Source organism: Rhinolophus sinicus, chromosome 1 (assembly GCF_057876585.1).
Source record: "Rhinolophus sinicus isolate RSI-liver-muscle chromosome 1, RSI-T2T, whole genome shotgun sequence".
Classification (NCBI taxonomy): Eukaryota; Metazoa; Chordata; class Mammalia; order Chiroptera; family Rhinolophidae; genus Rhinolophus; species Rhinolophus sinicus.
In genome coordinates, this window is record NC_142501.1 from 157,097,823 (window position 1) to 157,116,144 (window position 18,322).

Genomic DNA, 18,322 nt, shown 5'->3' on the forward strand with positions numbered 1-18,322 from the left:
ATAATATTTATGTAAAACTTTGCTGAACCATTTAAGTTGCTGACATCTTGATCCTTCACTTCTAAATACTTCAGCGTATCATTCATAACAAGCATATTCTCTTATATAACCACACTATAATTCTTAAAATTAGGATATTTAATTCAGAGAAATACTGTTTCTAATATATAGACCATATTAAAATTTGTCAATTGTCCCTATAATAGTCTTCATAGCAATGTTTTTCCAATCAAGGATCATGCATTATATTTAGTTGTCATGGAATTAATCAGGAATCATTTCTGAATCTCTTTTTATCTTTAATATTTTTGAGATGTACAGACTAATTGTTTTGTAAAATGTCCCATAATTTGAATTTATTCAGTAGCCTCCTAATGATTAGATTCATGTTATTCACGTTTGGCAAGACTACAATATAAATTATGTTGTGTCTTCAGGGCAACACATTAGGAGACTAAAGGATTTGAATCAGGGAAATAATGTAGTTCTATTCATTCATTCATTCACTCATCCATTCATTCAAGATTACCCTGGAAATAAAGCGAAGAAAACCAGAGTTAGTTGACTAAAGTCTTTTGCAATAGTCTTCCCTTCCAAAATTGTGAAGGAGGCCTGGCGAGGAAGGAATAGATGTAGTAGGTATTAAAAAGGTGTATCTGACAAATCTTGTGACCAAGTCCATGTTGAGGATTGCAGCAGAAGGAAGTATTCAAATTAATAAGCATCTTGTAATGGATAAAGTAGCATTTTACATAATTAACTAGAAACATTTTATGTTTCCTACAAAAAATAAATACATCCTCGAATTCATAATTATAAACTAAATGGTTCACCCAGGCATTCTCTACTAGGAATGATTTTCTGTTTTCAATTATTTGGTATCACTATTGTGAGAGCCCTCGCCTTCTCTTGCCTGTTGGGGAGAATTCTGTCTTGGCCAACTTGGTCCTGGAGCATTTGTTGTTCAAAATGAGAGGAATGGATGACAGAGAAATGGAAAAACCTGAGAACAGCTTAATGGATTTGCTCTCTGGAGGGCAGAGAGGCAGCATAATGTAGTAAGAGCATGTACTCAGAAGCTAGACCTCGTGGGTTTGTAGCTTATGGTCTGAGCAAATCACTTATCTTCCCTGTGCTTCAGTTTCCCCATCAATACAATGGAGATGAAAATAGTAATGACCTCATAGAGGATTGTGAGTATTCATGCATTAATATATAAAGCATTTAAAACAATATCTGGTACATGTTTCTTTTATTAACACTGATAGAAAATAAATGCATAGGCATGGAAAGTAAAAGTAAAGAAGAAAGGCAAGCACCAGAGGACACTGAATTTGGGAGTCTGGGAAGAGTAAAGTGATTAAAAGTACCACTGCCTGAATATAAGACAGAAAGAACCCAGGGGGGACGGGCAAGCGGATTTTAAGAAGGTCCCCTGTTATGGATGGGTTTCTATCCTTGGTAGATTCTGAGATTTCAGTAGAAATGCTTTGTATTTATGCTTTAGTTGTTATGTCTGGTATTCTCAGATTGTGGCATAAGTTAAGACAATCATTAAGACAGAAGCAAGAAGATGAGCTTAATATGAATTACATGGTAATGTAATAAATATGCTCAGCTGTTACCTCCACCACAGGGTCGGGAACACTGAGACCAGCTCTTCAAAGCCCATTCAAAAGTGTCTAATTCTTCCTGGATGACATTGTTGTTGTTGATTGTAGGTGCAGAGTCTTCATGGATGATGTACTTATATGTCAGGCTAGAGCGCGTATCATTCTCCTGAGGTATAATCTAACATACACATGAAATAGATATGTAAATCACCTTAGAGTTTAAAATTTTAAATTTGAAAAATTAAAAAAATCAGGATACTTTTCCTAGTGAAACTGGAAGACTTTCAAGTAGTTTCTAAAAATATACTGTTTTTGTTTCTATCAACTGAAAATACAAATGTGTCCTGTTTAAGAAAAAAAAAATGCAAATATATAAAACTTTGACCATTGAAAGTATAAAAATACATACAGTAAGGAGTAAGAATTTGTATTATAAAGAATAGTAACCTTACAATAAGATTCACTAAAAGTTTCATTGTTATATATCTCCTTAGCGCTTTTAAAAATTATTCTTCAAAACAACTGTTTTCATATGATGATAAATAAAGGTCCCTCCAGAAAATACATACATTGTGGAAAAATACAAGAAAAATGGAAAATCATCCATAATTCTACTAACCCAGAGAAAACTGAAGTCATGTCTATTATTTTGGGGTATAATCACAAGGTATTTTCATATTTTGTGTGTGTGTGTGTGTGTGTGTGTGTGTGTGTGTTTATGCATGTGCACATGCGCGGACACACATACATTTCTGGACTTGCTTATTTCACTTACTGTGTTACATACATTTCCCAAGTCCATAAATATTCTTTGAAAACGTAATTTTAAATGCCAGTATAGTGTCTAAGCCTAAAAGTACTATGTATTATTTAACCATGTACTTACAATAAATATTTGTATTGATTAGAATCTGTCTCCACCTTTGTGGTGATTTCTGATTTTTCCTTAGGGGGCTAAAGGGTACAAATACTTTTCTACAGTTCTCATAATGGACTGGTAAATGGCCTTTCAGTATAATTATATGAGTGAAATAGAGCTTCTGATCTCCAATCATTCAAACTCAACAAGATTTTGATCAATATGCATTTTTGCAATAATATTATCTAACCTATGGAACAGAAGACAGTCCAGAAGTAAACCCACGTACATTTAGACAATTAATTTTTGATATAGATGAAAAGATAGTTTAACGAAAAGGCAATTCAATGGAGAAAGGACAGTGTTTCTCAACAAATAATGCTAGAACAACTGGAAATTGTGATGGCTTTAAAAAATGTGTCAACAATCCTTGGATACTTCCCCCTCCATAAGTGGAGGTTAATTCCTCTTTCCTTCAGTGTGGGCTGGACTTGGTGATGTGCTTCTAGCAAACACACAACAGCAGAAGTGATGGGATGCCACTTTCAAGATTAGGTTAAAAAAGACAGACTCCTGTCTTGGTTGCTCTCTTTCACTTTCTTTGTCACTTGAATCACTTGGTCTAGTGGAAACCAGCTGCCATATGATGAGGAAACTTAAGCAACCTATGGAGAGGCTGACACAGTGAAGATCCCAGGCCCACGAGCCAGCACAAGAAAAAGCTTGGGAGTAATCTTCTGAGGCCTTCCAATAACCACGTGACTGAGCTGGTAAGCAGATTGCCAGAGCTGACAGAAACCTCATGAGATACCCTGAGCCAGAATTAGCCAGCTCAGCTGCCCCCAAATATCTGACCCACAGAAACTATGAGATAATAAATGTTGCTTACTGTTTAGCCACTAAATTTGGGGTAATTTGTTATGTAGTAGTAGATAATATATACATCTGTATGCAAAAATGTGAGCCTAATATATCATACAAAATTTATATAAAAATTAACTAAAAATGGTTCATAAACCTAAATGTAAAATGTAAAACTATAACCTTTGCAAAAAAAAAAAAAAAAGGAAAAAAGAAAAAAGAAAATACTTTGACCCCAGGTTAGCCAAAAAAATCTTATGTAACACCCAAATCTTGATCCATAAAAGAAAAAAATGACAAATTGGACTTCAGTAAAGTGAAAATATTTTGCTCTGTGAAAGACTAAAAGAAGGAAAAGAAACTAAAGACCAGAAGAAAATATTTGGCAAATCACATATTTCACATAGGACTTACATCAAGCATCAAGCATATATAAAGAACTCTTAAAACTCAACAACACTACCAAAAAAACAACCTACTTTAACAATAGGCAAAAGATTTGAACAGACACTTTACCAAAAAGAAGTAATTTTCAAAGGAAAAAAGAAGCCTTGGAATTGAGTGGGAAAATTTGATTTTAGATTAGTACAATATTTTTTATAGAGTCTAATAAATATTTGCATACAGATTCCAACAATATTTTTCAAATCAAGTAGATGTCTTCTGCTTTCATCCATGAGGGAATAACAGAGGAGCCTTCCTGATATTAAAAGCAATAAAACTGGATAGAATTATATGAGGGAACTTTCTTTGGCAGAGAATAATGCAGCAAAGGACAATGATTCCTGAGAGAGGAGAAATGCCAGATCCGGGCTTCCTGACAAGGCCAGGTTCTGTGCCGTTCTGGACCCTGGCACAGGGAGCAGAAGCCTCAGCCAAGACAGCAGTCTCACTGAGCTGAGGAGATGGAGACCAGAGTTTGGAATTCACAGAGCAGGATACTAAAGAAGAGGGGCTATGTAGAGGGGTGGCCCAGAAGGCTGCATGGGTCCTAGGCTGAAGGCTGGTATTTGCATGCCCAAGCCAAGATACCATGCCATCTACCAATGAGTGTTTGTTCCGAGTCTGGGAACAGGACAGAGATACTCAAGGTCAGACAGGGCTGAGACACACAGGAGTTTTCATCCAACCAGAGTCCAGAGGCCTCATTAATACCTCAGGTGTTCAGTTAAAGCACCAAAAGAGCCATATCATAAGAACAGGACAAACTGAAATAGATCAGCCCTAGTGAAGAATAAACCTGGCCTCCAGGATCAGAAGGTATTGACAATAACTTAACTGCCAGGCAGAACAAAACCCAACAGCCTATAGGAAAGCAATATAAACCAAATGCCACACAACTTACCATCTATAATGTCCAGTGCACAATAAAAATGATTGTAAGAAGCAGGAAAATGTGACTCAAAAAAAAAAAAGCAGCCCAAAGAAGCAGGATTTAAGGAAACATGAAGACACAGGACTTAAAGGAAAAGTTAGACATAATGAGTGAAAATATATGGAAATCTCAGCAGAGAAATAGAAATAATTTTCAAAAATGGCAATTCTAGAAAAGTATACCATTTGACAGAAAAAAATTACTGGATGTACTCAACCACATATTGGAGGCCACATAAGATACAGTCAGTGAATTTGTACACAGCTCAAAAAAATTATCCAGTCTGAAGAAGAGAGAAAAAAAGTTTATAAAAGCATGAACAAAGCCTAAGAGACGTATGGAACAATTGCAACTGGTTTAACATACATGTAAATGAGTGCTAGGAGTAGAGAAGTGAGAGATGGGAGAAAAAACAAACAAACTTGAACACATAATGGAAATTTAACCCAAATTTGGTGGAAAACTTCAACTTACAGTACCAAGATGCTTGGTGAGCTCCAAGTTGGATACATACAAAGAACATCATAAACTAAGCATATCACAGTCAAACTGCTAAACAAACAAAACAAAATGATAATGAAAAAAATCTTTAAAAGCAGTCAGAGAAAATGGACTCTTTAAATACAGAGCAACAATATAAATGAGGTTGACTTCTCAACAGAAATGATAGCTCTAGAAGACAGATTATATAAATGATCAAAGATGGATTCTGTATACTGGCCCCGAGGTTGTTTATTTCTTCACCGCAGGCTGAGTCCCTTTAGCTCAAAAGCCTGCTAGCATCAAAAGCAAAATTTTATATATCCAGTTGTTTTAAATGTACCGCAAACAAGCATGTTATTAGCCACGTAGAGGCTGCTTGCTTTGGATGCCCCAGTGACACTGCACCCAACATCTGCTAACTGTAAATAAGACTGTGGTTCTAAGGAACCCACACTGCTGTTGCTGTCCTTTAAAGCTCTATGACCCAGAGACTCCCCGCTGTGTGGCTGAGTTACATCACCTAGCACACAAACTCCCTCTCCAGTCTCTTCTCTCCAGGAGTTTCCTTTTCTTTTTCTCTTTCTGGATTGTGGTTCTACATGCAAACCTGCTAAGAGGTCACCAACAAAGCTTGTGCATGCTATTGCCACCTCATGGTCACATCTACCAGGGGTGCCAAAAAAAAACTGCATACACATTTTAAGAAATGTTATCTATGCTCAAGCAGTAGTTCGCTGGTAATCGGAAGTGTCTGGGCACTGATGGTAACCATTTTGAGCACCTCTTGTAACTGCAGAAGTCAAACGTGACTTGTATTCATCTTTTGTTGTCGGTATATATTATTACAATTACTATAGTTTTTTCCTTTCTTAAAATGTGTACATATTTTTTGGTACCCTCTGTATTTCCTTGATCAGCCCTGAAATTCCTTGAACTCCCTACGACAATGTAAAAAACATCTTTAAAGAGCTAAAAGAAAAAAAAATAAACATAAAAACTAGTAACCAAAAAGTTTGTATCTAGTAAACATACGCTTTAAGAACGGGCTGAAAAAAAGATATTTTCAGATAATTGAAAGTTGACAGAATTCATTGCTAGCACACATACCCACACTACAAGAAATGCTAAGGGAAGTTCTTTATATTGAAGGTAAATGATATTAGATGGAAAATCAGATTTATAGAAAAAAATAAAGAGCATCAGAAATGGTAAATATGGGGATAAGTATAAAACTCAATTTTTTTTCTTGTCTTAACAAATAACTAAATACAAAAGTCAAAAAAAGATTACTAAAGTCAAAAAATCATAGTACTGCTATTGGGTTTATGATGTATATATAATAAAATATGTGACAAAGTTGCACAAATAGTGGAGAGGGGCAGATAAATGGAATTATAAAAAAAACAAGAAAGTAAATGGTGTTCAAGGTCAAAGTATTTTTCAGATAAATTACAAAGTTATAAACTAAACCAACTACATAATTAGCCTGTAATGCCACATACCAAAACAATAACAGGATCGTGTAAAGGTCCATCTGTGTGAAGAGTTTCAATGTCATCTTCAATGTTATAATCCCATTCCACACCAAGATCTATGAAGGTCCGCGACTTGGCTTCTTCCCCTTTGCCATTCAAAATATAGTGGCCTGTAGCCTGGTTCTTAATAGCTAAAGGAAGCAAAATGAGTAACCGGCAGACATTTTATTTTATCACATTACAGCTTTGATGTTCCATAGTAAGTCTATCCCTTTCTATAAATCGATGACTGTTTATTAGCAACAAACCAATCAAAATGAGTGCTAATTCTGATATGAGTCCCATTTCCTTTATTAGGCATTCAAAATCCTCAAGCAGCATTTCTAACCAGTCAAAAACAATAGCAAGATGGTTGCATAGAAGATAAAAATTAGGAAATGTTCCCATTTGAAAACATTGTCAAAGAGGATAACAGTTTCTAACTCACTCATCCTATACATGTCCTCAGAAACCTGGGAATATTTAGAAAACAATGGATGCTTCTATAACAATCAGTACAAATCATGTATGCTAGTTCAGCATATAATGTAATGGCTTCTTTACTGTGTATCTCTTTCATGTTAAATATTTATAGGCACCCAATATAGATGAACTAATTATTAGACCAATAATTAGATCTTAAATTGTAAAATTCCAAGGTCGCATTCCCTACTTACATGCTAGAAAAAAGCTGTTTACTGGTGATAGAAGTCTTAATGTATTATAGATTTACTATATATTAGAAAATAAAATGCTTTCTTTAATGGATAAAAAATAACAAATGGGATTTTAAAGTTTGGAGGTGTTTATCAGCATATAAATATGTTATAAAATAAAATTTCTTATTAATACCATTACTGAAAATGAGGGATTTCAGTTAAATACATTTATTCTTCTTGAGTTTTTAAACTAGTCTAGTTTCCTAACATAATAATCTGAATTCTAGGATGAAAAATAAGTAATTTTAATTACCAGAAAAAAAACAAAACAACTGGCTGACTGCTAGACTGTTATAGAATCTAGTAGTGAATATAATTTAAATACTAAAAAAATTCTATATAATACCATAAAACAATTCATTTTTTAAAGTCACACATTTAGGAAATCAACTTTCTACAAATTTTCATGGGTTTGACAGATGATGTTTTAGTTTCAGAAATCTTCTTAGTGCTTTAATAGGTCAAGGAATATGTGATAGTTATGTTTACACCTGTATATACCCTTCGGATATGAACCCCTTTAAAGTGACATTTCTACATGATCCTCTCATAAAGGAAAAAAAAGGATCTTTTGGAAATTATAAACAGCCATGCAAATGGATCTGCATGTGTCAATAACTAGACACATAACAGATATTAGGAAAATTTTCATTAGACTAATAAAATTGATATGTGGTAGCTTTTCAGTCAAGAACTTAAAATGCAATAAAAGTAAGGAGAGGCATACAATATAGCATCAACTGAAATATCAGAACTAATTTGTCAACATAAATATGGCAAATTTTTCTGATATTATTCCTTAATTTAGTGCATTTTAACATTTATTTTTCTTATTCCCTTATGCAGAACAAAAACGCATAACAAGTACAAATTTGCCACATGATTTTTTCTTTACTTAATAATAACTAATCCATAATAATTTCAATAAGAATTAATGCTCCATTTTTCAATATTTCTTGTTTTAAACAAAGAATAGTTGGGAGAAATGACCAACAAAAATCTCACAATAATGCATTTATATATAATTTGAATCTTGCATATCTATATATACATCTATACATATATCTATAGGTAGATACATAGATAGATAGATAGATAGATGGCTAGATAGATATGATTTCTTGACATTTCCATGTTTAAGTCTATGTTAAAGCAGAGCCAGAAGACAGGCACACTTACCAAGAATATGAGGAGAAGCCTCGTCTTCTTGGATTAACACATGTCTAGCACCAGGGGGTATATCAAACATCTTAAGGTAACCTTTGCATGTGTGGTAAATATTGGAGGAAGCAAAGGAGAAAAAAGCAACAACCGTGGTTAGTCAGGCATTACATTCTTACTGCTCCTGCATGCAGAAGAGGGCATCCATAAACCGAAAGAAGCAGTTTTAGAACAGAAATGAACTTCAAAGCATTGGTAGCTTGTGTGACATCTCGCATGAGATTAGAAGAAAACTATTTTTTTTTAATTAAAGAGGAAGAAAAGAGTTAATCTTGTTTCCAACCTATCAGCCATTCACCTTGTGTTGACCTATGAATTATGTCAATAGTAATTCAGGCAAATACTGTACTTTTATGTGATTTCAGTTTTCTAAACCACCTTTTTGAAGTGGGGCCAGGTTTTGGACTACAGGGTTGGTAAACTTCTTGAGATATTTTATTTGTCTATACATAATTTTAAGAGTGTAAATGGTGAGTATAGATAGCTAATCTTTTAATTAATGAAATATCTTTATATTTAGAAGCCTGCTTTATTCTGAAGAAATTTTAAAAAAATTAGTGAGCAGCTTTCATTTTTCTTGTGGTCAGTAACTAATCATAAAGCTTTCAACAAGTTTATAATGAGAATGTTTTAAAATATTGGGGATGCCAAAAAAATGTATAAAAATGGACACTTTGGTCAATGTTGCTCAAGCAGTAGGTTCACCATCATCAGAAGTGTCTGGACGCTGAAGGTAACCACTTTGAGAACCTCTTGTAGTTGCAGAAGTCAAAAGTGACTTGTATTCATCTTTTATCGGTATATATTATTACAATTTTAATACAATTTTTCCTGTTTTAAAAAGTGTATACATTTCTTTGGCACTCTCTGTATATGTTGTAGATTTTACTGAACGATTTGGTTGGAAAAGATCTGCAAGCTATGTTGTACACTGCCTTTACATGTACCCTAACCTCAATCTTCCAATGCAAAAATAATACAATCTATATAATTAATGGGTTGCCTTGGGTTTTAAAATCATATGCTAACCCTATTACAGTCAATGTCATATACAACAAACCTTAGTATTATCAAATGTCCTAAAGATTATCTTAAGATCATTTAGAATTAAGATCCCAACTATGAATCAACAATAGTCAGGGCAAATAGACAAATCAAGTGTTATATCTCATTTCCATCAAAATAGATGAAAAGACTGCTATGAGTTGATAGTTGATGAAGTTAGGTGATAACCACATAATATTCCTTATACTTTTCACTCTCTTTTCATATATCTTTGAAATTTTCCATAATAAGTTAAAAAAAAAAAACCCACAAAAAGTACAAATATAGGAAGATGACATCTTATATGAAGAAATAGCCAATTCATAAACTATATGATCAGTATTGATAGAAATTCAGTTATAAACACAAAGTTGCTGATGGAATCAGAAACAAAAACATGTTTGTCATTTGTATATGGACAATTAATATCTACCTATGTGTAGATTTACCCAACTTTTTCACAATATTCATTAGTGGCTTAACTAAATGGAACAGTCAATTTGGGGTCAAGGTTTTCAGCATCTGAGCCTGGGTCAAGTCCAGTACATGAAAGGTACCATGTTTGCCTGAGTGTGCAATGGCTAGGAGTAACATGCTTAAGATGCTAAGGACAGCAAAACAGCTTAATGCCATTTATGGATGCCCATCTTTCTGCAGTTTGCTACAACTTACCCAGTACGTTTTTAGCTTCCCTTGTTTCAGCAAGAGAAATATTACGAGCTCCTTTGGGTAAAGTGAAGGCGCCTCTTGTCTTCCCTTAAATAGAATGTCTTTAATTAGTAGAGGTTTCATGTTTATCAGTCTTGCTGTTTCATTGACTATACAATAAGCTATATATATTATTAGGTAAGATATAAAATATGTTTTGTAATTTTATATGTTGAAGTCAAAATGCATTTATAATAGTTAGCAAATGCCAATAAACTGTTAATAGTCAATGAAAGTAAGACTAAGCGTGAATGAGAAATGATATAGGTGATTTGAAGTTGAATACTTGCAGATTTCATTTTCCAGCAACTTCAATTCTTTATGGCACCTCTTGCTTAAATGTTTCCCTGTTGGAAAAGGTTAATTAGTCTATTGGATGACTATGATAACAGCATTAGTGCAAAGAAATGGATGTTAGATTATCTTCGAGTAGTTTGAAACTGTATGATTGACGAAAGCTTTCTTCTGTTCTTCTGACCTTGATTCACAGGTTTAGTATAAATTTTGAAGTATCTGAAAAAAAGTATCACTACCTCATATTACACATAATATAGAAAAAAATGATTATGTCAAGAATTGTTTCTTTACATTAATTCACTCTGGAAATAAAATGAATTATTTTACACCTAAAATAGTAATACACAACTGCAATAAAGCACTCTAAATCATTTCACAAGATGGAAAGAAGTACAGTTTACTCCACCAAAACCATTATTTATTTATATATATATACATATATATATATATATATATATATATATATATATATATATATATATATAATTCTAAATCTGTTTGCTTTATTAAAATAATATAATCAGCCAGAAATGTTAATAATTGCCTTTCAACAGTTTTCAATGTACAAAACATAGTAAATATCACGTAGGAATAGCAATACTCAGTAACTAGCATAGGGAATGACTAAGAAAAATACACTAGAATGGCATCACCTAGCTCTGCTTCCCTAACTATATCAAAGAGCAAGGCGGGTATGTGTGGAATTGGCTTGAGTTGCGTAGCTGAGGTATAATGATAATAAAAAGAACTAAGAGAATTATTGCATTTGGTTGAAGACCAAATTTTTTCACTTTCCGTTCCTCTGAAAGGGAAAATTACTACCATGGCATTGTCCTCGAAGTAAATCAAATCTCTTTACTTTTGTTTGTTTTATTTTGTTTTCAGTCATTCTATAATGGACTACTGTACACCGACAGTGCTTTGGATGATATGAGAGAAGTTTCTCAAAGGAAGCATCACATCAAATTTTTCTTTAAATGCTGAATTCCCAGAAACATTTGTGCAATAAATGCTTATTGAATAGATGGATAACATTTGTTACAAACTCAAACAATTATTTAGCAATAAATGTTTGTATCCAAATATTTTATGAAATTTCCAATGAATAACTATGAAACTACTAATTTTTTGCATAATGTTCGTGTTTTTGTACATCTGTTGAATCATTACCATACACCTAAGACCAGGTCATTGACTGTCTAGCAAGCACAAAAGTTCACACACATAAGCAATTATTCCTTGGGTGTTTTTAAGGTTGTACCGCAATTTTGTTTAATAAAAAAAAACTTTAAAAATTATGTAAAATATGGACCCTAGATTTACAGATTTATAAACAGGATAAACATGTTCACTTTTAAAATAAAAGAAGCAAAATGAACGTAATATCTTAAGTTGTACATAAAGTTTTCTGATTTTTTAAACTTCTGATCAACAATTTATACGCAATAGAAAATTCAAAATAAGCCTCAATCCTACTAATTGGGTCTAATGCATTTTATTAAAAACACAAAATACACAAAACATTTCAGATAGCTACTGTAATTGATATTGATTTTATTTGTTCCATATCAAAGTTTAGTAGATACTTTTTTTGTCATGAATGCTATAGACTATGAATTTAAAGGTTTTTAATAGTTCCTTAAAAGATAATCTAAATTAAAATAATCAGCAGCTAACTTTTTGCTATGTTTATAGGGAAAATGCTGCATTCCTAAAAGAGGAAGTCACAAAGAATACAAATCAGAGAGGATACTAAATTCAAGAGAGACTCCATCTTACCAAGCTTCCTGGGAGTTCTGGTAAATGTCCCCTTCACAGTCCGACAATGGGAATTATCTCCTCCACACACACCACACTTATCCTCAACCTTGTTGGAACCGATTTCTTTATCGCAGCCCACTTTCTGGGGAGAGAAGATGTTAAATGTGGCTAATTTTAATGTGCCAAGACAAGGTCAGCTTCCTAGGGAATGACGATTCATTTGTTTTAATCAGTAGCCCCAAGTCTGGCAGTTTGCACCAAACTTGCGGTCTAGCTCTGGTTTATGATACCTCAATCTTTTAAAGAACTACTGTGTAATCAAATGACTTGTACTATAGGTTAAATCGTACCCTATGATAAACTTCCCCCAGACTAATAACCATCATGGATAGTCATCATCATCAAACATTTATCAAGCACAGATGTTCTAGGTGATGCTGAGCAGACAAAAAGTAAGATGGTGCTTTTCCCTTGTCGCTCTTATGTTTATAAAGATGAATAATAAAATAGTGACCTGTATATTAGGACAAGCTTTACAACTTGGTTAGGGATGTAAGACACATCTTCACCAAAGTGGTATAGACTATCTTAGGGCCCTGAAGGAATAGGGAGTGTGGAAATGCATTTCATAAATACAGAGTGATTCAAACAAAGCCATGGAAGTTGTACATTCATGGAAAGTGGGTTCAGAGAACAATACTTAAATGACTGGAAAGTCAGTGTGGTATGACAGGGGAAGAAGAGTTAAAGATTTGCAAAACACAGGCTGTGAAAGGCCCGGAGTATCAGGAAGAGTTTGCATTTTCACATTAACTTAGCAGGGAACTACTAAAGGTTTCCTGAGCTGGGGTAGGTCCTTTATGTAAATCAGTATAATGTAATGACACTTGCTACAATGACACATGATAAATTTGGGGTGCGAGTGGGCAGAGAAAATAACAACACATCCATTGATTGCACTAGATTCTGTGGGAGGTGAAAGATGAACAAAACACAGATTCTACTTTCAGGGAAATATTATTCATTAATAGAACACTTTTGTTCTCAAGTGAAAAGGAATCAAACAGGAGCAATGTGTTCCAAAGTTAATAAGGGTAATTTCATATTAATTTAACATGGTATGTGAATATGAAAAAATAAACTGCATTAAAAAAGATTAAATGGGGCAGTTTTTGCATGTTCACTACTTTTGTTCACATATGAAATTCAGTGTTTAAACTTAGAATCAATTGGAAGGTGAGAAAAGGAGAAAGAAGTTTCTATTATCTCTTAAGCAAAAGATAAAACACAGCTAACATTGAATTAAAAAAAAAAAGACTTTGTATTTTAATAGCAAATGGGTACTAGTAAAATACTCAAAGCAAAGGCATTGCTCCCAAGTTGTATTCACAACCTACAGACATCAGAGTAATGTAGGAAAAGCATTTTGGCTGGAAATTAGGAAAACTATTCAAATCCTGATTCTGCCAGTGAGCAAAGTTTATTTTATTAAGTGCAGTTTTTCCCAGATTTAGTTCAGCTACTGAACTATTCATACCTTCTCATGATAATGTGACTTCACAGATAAGAAACAGCTAAAAATTTTTGAAAATATGCAGCTGAACGATAGAAGTAGAATTGCGTAATACTGTAGGGAGCTTTTGGGAGAAGCAGTTTTAACTCACCACACACTCGCCTCGCACACATATGCTGTACGGATCTTTGTAAGAACAGCGTGTTCCATCATGCACCAGCTGTTTCATATAAGCAACATCGCCAGTTTCTTTGGATTGACAGTAAAGATGGCATCTTTTCTTGGCTGTGTAAGATGGAGGGCTAAATCAACTATTTACATAAAATGATATATTTGAACAGTATAGCTTATTTTATTTTTAAAATACAAAATACAAAGATTTCCTAAAAGCAAAATATGGTATAATAAAGTAAAGAGGAGGGGCAAAGTATGTTTCTTTGGCATTTGTTTTAACCAAGGTGACTATATGATTTAACATTTAAAAGAGATGCTTTTGAGAGTGAAAGGGGCTCTATTATTAATACTAATTACACAGGGAGAAGAGTTATATGCTGGGACTATCACAGGCAAATTAGGCTGCTTGGCAACCCTAGATTTAAGCACAGCTCTTCAATAAACTTTAATTCAGAACCAGTTTAGTTTTAGGGACACATAGAGCACTGGAAGGATTTATCTTTTTTTGACTTCACGACTTAGTATAGTTTTTGCCCCTTCTAGGATCTTAGTAATTAAATTTAACATAATTTATGTGACTCACTTCACCAAAATAGATAAAAATAATGCATTTCTTCTAAATGCATTGCAACTTTGATTCCCAACATGGATGCATCTTTCCTTTAAAACAGCTTTTAAACTGAACTCAGCAGAGTATTATATCACATGTAACTATTTTCTCTTCTTCACCCAAATAAGAAATATAGTGAGAAGTTTCCATTTGAACATATTTAACTGAAAATTCAGGAGTAAGAAGTGAAACATTAAAGGGAATTTCCAAGTGTATTTTTTTAGCAAGGAGTGTACAATACAAAAGTAAAAGGTTACGAAGTGCCCGCTATTATTAAATAATGGTCTTTTTCTTGTTCCTGACTCTACTGTAAAAGAACTATATTTTCGTCCACTTATTCAGAAAGGAGAGATCACAATATTCCAAAAATATTTCCTAGTAGAGGGAATTTATTTGGATGAGAAAACTGTTTTGTTTGCTTTCCTCTGGTTGTGTTGTTTGCCGGGAACTAAAGCACAACTCTCACTTCTCCACAGAAAGGAGTACATTAACCTTATTTTTGGAAATCTGGAAGGACTTACCCCTACAAGCACCAAGTGTTCTAAGTTACCAAGTAGGGATCAACAGTCCAAGCGATTGATATATACAGAGTGTAAACCCTAAGTAACCATCCATACTGGGGGCAAAGAGCGGGTGTCTACTCACAGTCAGGATGTTCGTAGGGCAACCAGTGGTGTTTGGTGTTCTGGTATTCAAAGTGGGAGTTACGCTGTTGGCACTGCTGTGCTCTGAAGTCCTCAAAGTGTTTTTGGCATTCTTCTGTATTACAAAGCTGGTACTCAAAATTAACACCAGGACAATCCTGACCACCATTGATAGGCCTAAAGAAAAGACAACATTTAAAAAGGACTTCTGGCTCTCATCCAGCAGTTGAAGCTTGCAGACACAGTGCTTGAGGGCAGAAAGCCAGAGCTTCTGAGCTGCCAGCACCAAGTGAATGAACTCAGACTTCCTAATTTCAATCCCTTTCCAAAAGCACCATCCTCTCCCTGCTTGCGTGGCAGGGGAGACCCAAAACTCAACTTAAAGCAGCTGTTCAAACGGTATATTTTAAATGCATGGTGAAAGTATATAAAAAAGAATATGAAAGATAAAAATGGACTCAGGAAATTAATGTTAATATTTTCTATTGCATTAAACAGGTAGATGCAACCCAAAGAAACTTTCATCACAGTTCTATGCCTCAGTTTCCTCATATGTAAAATGAAAATAATAATCCCGTCTTCCTGAGAGAAAAATTGAGAGGATTGAATGAGTTAACATATTTAAAACACTTAGAACAAAGAATGGCTCAGCGTGAACCTTAGCTACTCTTATTACTATAATTTTCATTGTTTTTGTGACTTTCATTCTCTTCCTGTGAAGACAGGTATGTGACACTCAGTCTTTATAAAAGACGTGTTCAGAGCCATCCTGCTCCCAGAGCCACAGGGCTGCTCACACATTAAACCCTAGACAAGGAAGACTGTCCTAAATGTTATATTTCAGTTATTCATTTTTCCCTTAGAAAATAAATTTTGCCAAGCATGCAACAGCGACTCAATCAACTTAGTCTGAGTAAACCAATGGATAACTTTCCCCCAAGGGCTCCTTGGCCTTCTTTTACCATCTTTCTGTTGCCCCACTCTGAAGCATCCCCCTTCTCGCCCTGAGCGAGTGAGTTAGCATCTGTGGTTGGTGCTGCTTCTACCCGGACATGCCTGAGCTTCTCACAGTAGATCTCATGGCCTCGCTGCCCAGGCCTTGAGAGCATAGTGATGAGCTTCCCCTGCTCAGGTTCTTAATGTTTCTAAATAGCAATTTCTTCAAAATCTCTGATCATCACTCTAGCCTCTCATCTTGACCTTGACTACTCTTCACAAGATCGATAAATGGAGATTTACCCAAAAGACACACTTAAATCTGTAGTTTTCATGTTCTGTATTTTATATATGCTTCATGAAACAGAATACTAATAACAATATATTGAAACATTTTCTGGCCTATCCAAAAATAACCAGAATTACAGGGGTCATACTCACATTGGATTATTGCACTGGCGTGTTCTAAAACGAACACCAGTTCCACACGTCCGAGAACAGGAGCCAAATTTGGTCCATGATCCCCAATTGCCATCTTGTTTTTGTTGATTAGCATTCTTCCACATGCAATGGCCCTTATAGCACCACTTAGGAAAATGACAAAAGGCAGTTAGGAAAATCATGCATGCGCTAAAGCTGAAATAGTTAGGTACGAACCACCAATTGTAGGGCTTCATTGCTTCCCCCAATGAAGTAAAGGTAAAGATGCATTTCAAATTATCCCAAAGCAATTATAACAATAAGATCCCCTGTAAAAAGAGTAATTTAGACTTGCATTTTTAAATATAAAGTTAAAATGAAAAAATAACATTCACCCAACAAAGTTTTTAAATGATATGTTTACCTGGGAATATCAAACATAACCAATAAGAATGATTTGAGCACCCGTTCGCACAGTAGGAAATGTGGAAAATTGGGCTCAGGAAAGGATGATGCAATAAAAGACCATCTGACCAGGAAGTAATTAAGTGGGGATTACTAAAACCCTGATACCATAGAGGCACGTAGCTTACAGTGCTCAAAAGGTATTATAATAAAAGTGTGTCTTAAAACTCAACTTTGGTAAACTTAAATACAACACAAATATATTTAGGGAAGCTGGATGTTCTGAGTTGATTTAGAAGATATCTTTTTCATAAAGCAAAAATGAGTCAACTTATTGTTGCTCTTGTTTTTGAGTCAAAAGTTTGTAATACTAAATGTTCCCAAAGCAACACAGTATATGTATAAATGTGTTTAGCAATAGTGTCTAACAAAGTTTAAACATGAATAATAGCAGGTATTATTATTACTATTATGCTTGTAATTCTCATAGCAAGTACAGTTTATACTCATTTGAAATAGAGCTTATTTAAAAGAACTAAAAGTTATATAAATCTTCTTTGCCAGCTTTTGGTTTCGTCCACAATATCTTATTTCCAAACTACTCACGGTACTTCAGTTTGAGTTCTTAACATTCCTTTGTTTTAGGATTAGTGATCTTTTCCCTCATGAGTAGCATAGCTTGGCACTTGGACAGTTTCTGAGCTTTCAATCCTGACTATACAACTTGAGATTTAAAAGCTCTGGGCATCTTTCCCCAAGGAGCAAGGCCAAATCTTCTGTATATGCGTAAGTTCACCTGACTTTATTTCTGAACAACTTTCACAAGGAGTGGGAAGCCAACAAGTAAATTAAATCCCATTAATAGGGGCCCAGATATTCTGCTAAGCTGCCACTGGTAGTGGTCTGAATAGTGGTCCCCAAAACGTCAGGTCCTCATCCCTGGAATCTGTGTTACCTTCTTTGGAAAACAGTCTTTGCAGATGTGGTTAAATTAAGGATTTTGAGATGGGGAGGTTATCCTGGATTATCCAGGTGACTCTAAATGCCATCATCTGTGTCCTAATAAGAGAGGAGTAGAGGGAAATATGCACACAGAAGAGACCGGGCAATGTGGTCACAGAGCAAAGATTGGAGTGGTGCCTCCAGAAGCTGGAAGTGATGAGAA

The 18,322-nt window shown here is 34.5% G+C and overlaps 1 protein-coding gene across 2 annotated transcripts in view; it reads right to left on the reverse strand.

Annotated features, from left to right (window-relative positions):
- ADAMTS3 (ADAM metallopeptidase with thrombospondin type 1 motif 3) overlaps nucleotides 1-18,322 on the reverse strand; it is a 255,078-nt gene that overhangs the window by 12,711 nt on the left and 224,045 nt on the right. Inside the window, exons 12-20 of one of the 2 annotated variants that reach the window (XM_088791374.1) lie at nucleotides 16,774-16,919; nucleotides 15,398-15,573; nucleotides 14,120-14,253; nucleotides 12,474-12,597; nucleotides 10,688-10,744; nucleotides 10,362-10,445; nucleotides 8,604-8,684; nucleotides 6,694-6,857; nucleotides 1,626-1,791 (exon numbers count right to left, since the gene is read on the reverse strand). In XM_088791374.1, coding sequence (XP_088647500.1) covers nucleotides 1,626-1,791; nucleotides 6,694-6,857; nucleotides 8,604-8,684; nucleotides 10,362-10,445; nucleotides 10,688-10,744; nucleotides 12,474-12,597; nucleotides 14,120-14,253; nucleotides 15,398-15,573; nucleotides 16,774-16,919 — 1,132 coding nt within the window. The remainder of the gene's footprint in view (nucleotides 1-1,625; nucleotides 1,792-6,693; nucleotides 6,858-8,603; nucleotides 8,685-10,361; nucleotides 10,446-10,687; nucleotides 10,745-12,473; nucleotides 12,598-14,119; nucleotides 14,254-15,397; nucleotides 15,574-16,773; nucleotides 16,920-18,322) is intronic. The other variant, XM_074324473.2, reaches the window with a different exon arrangement.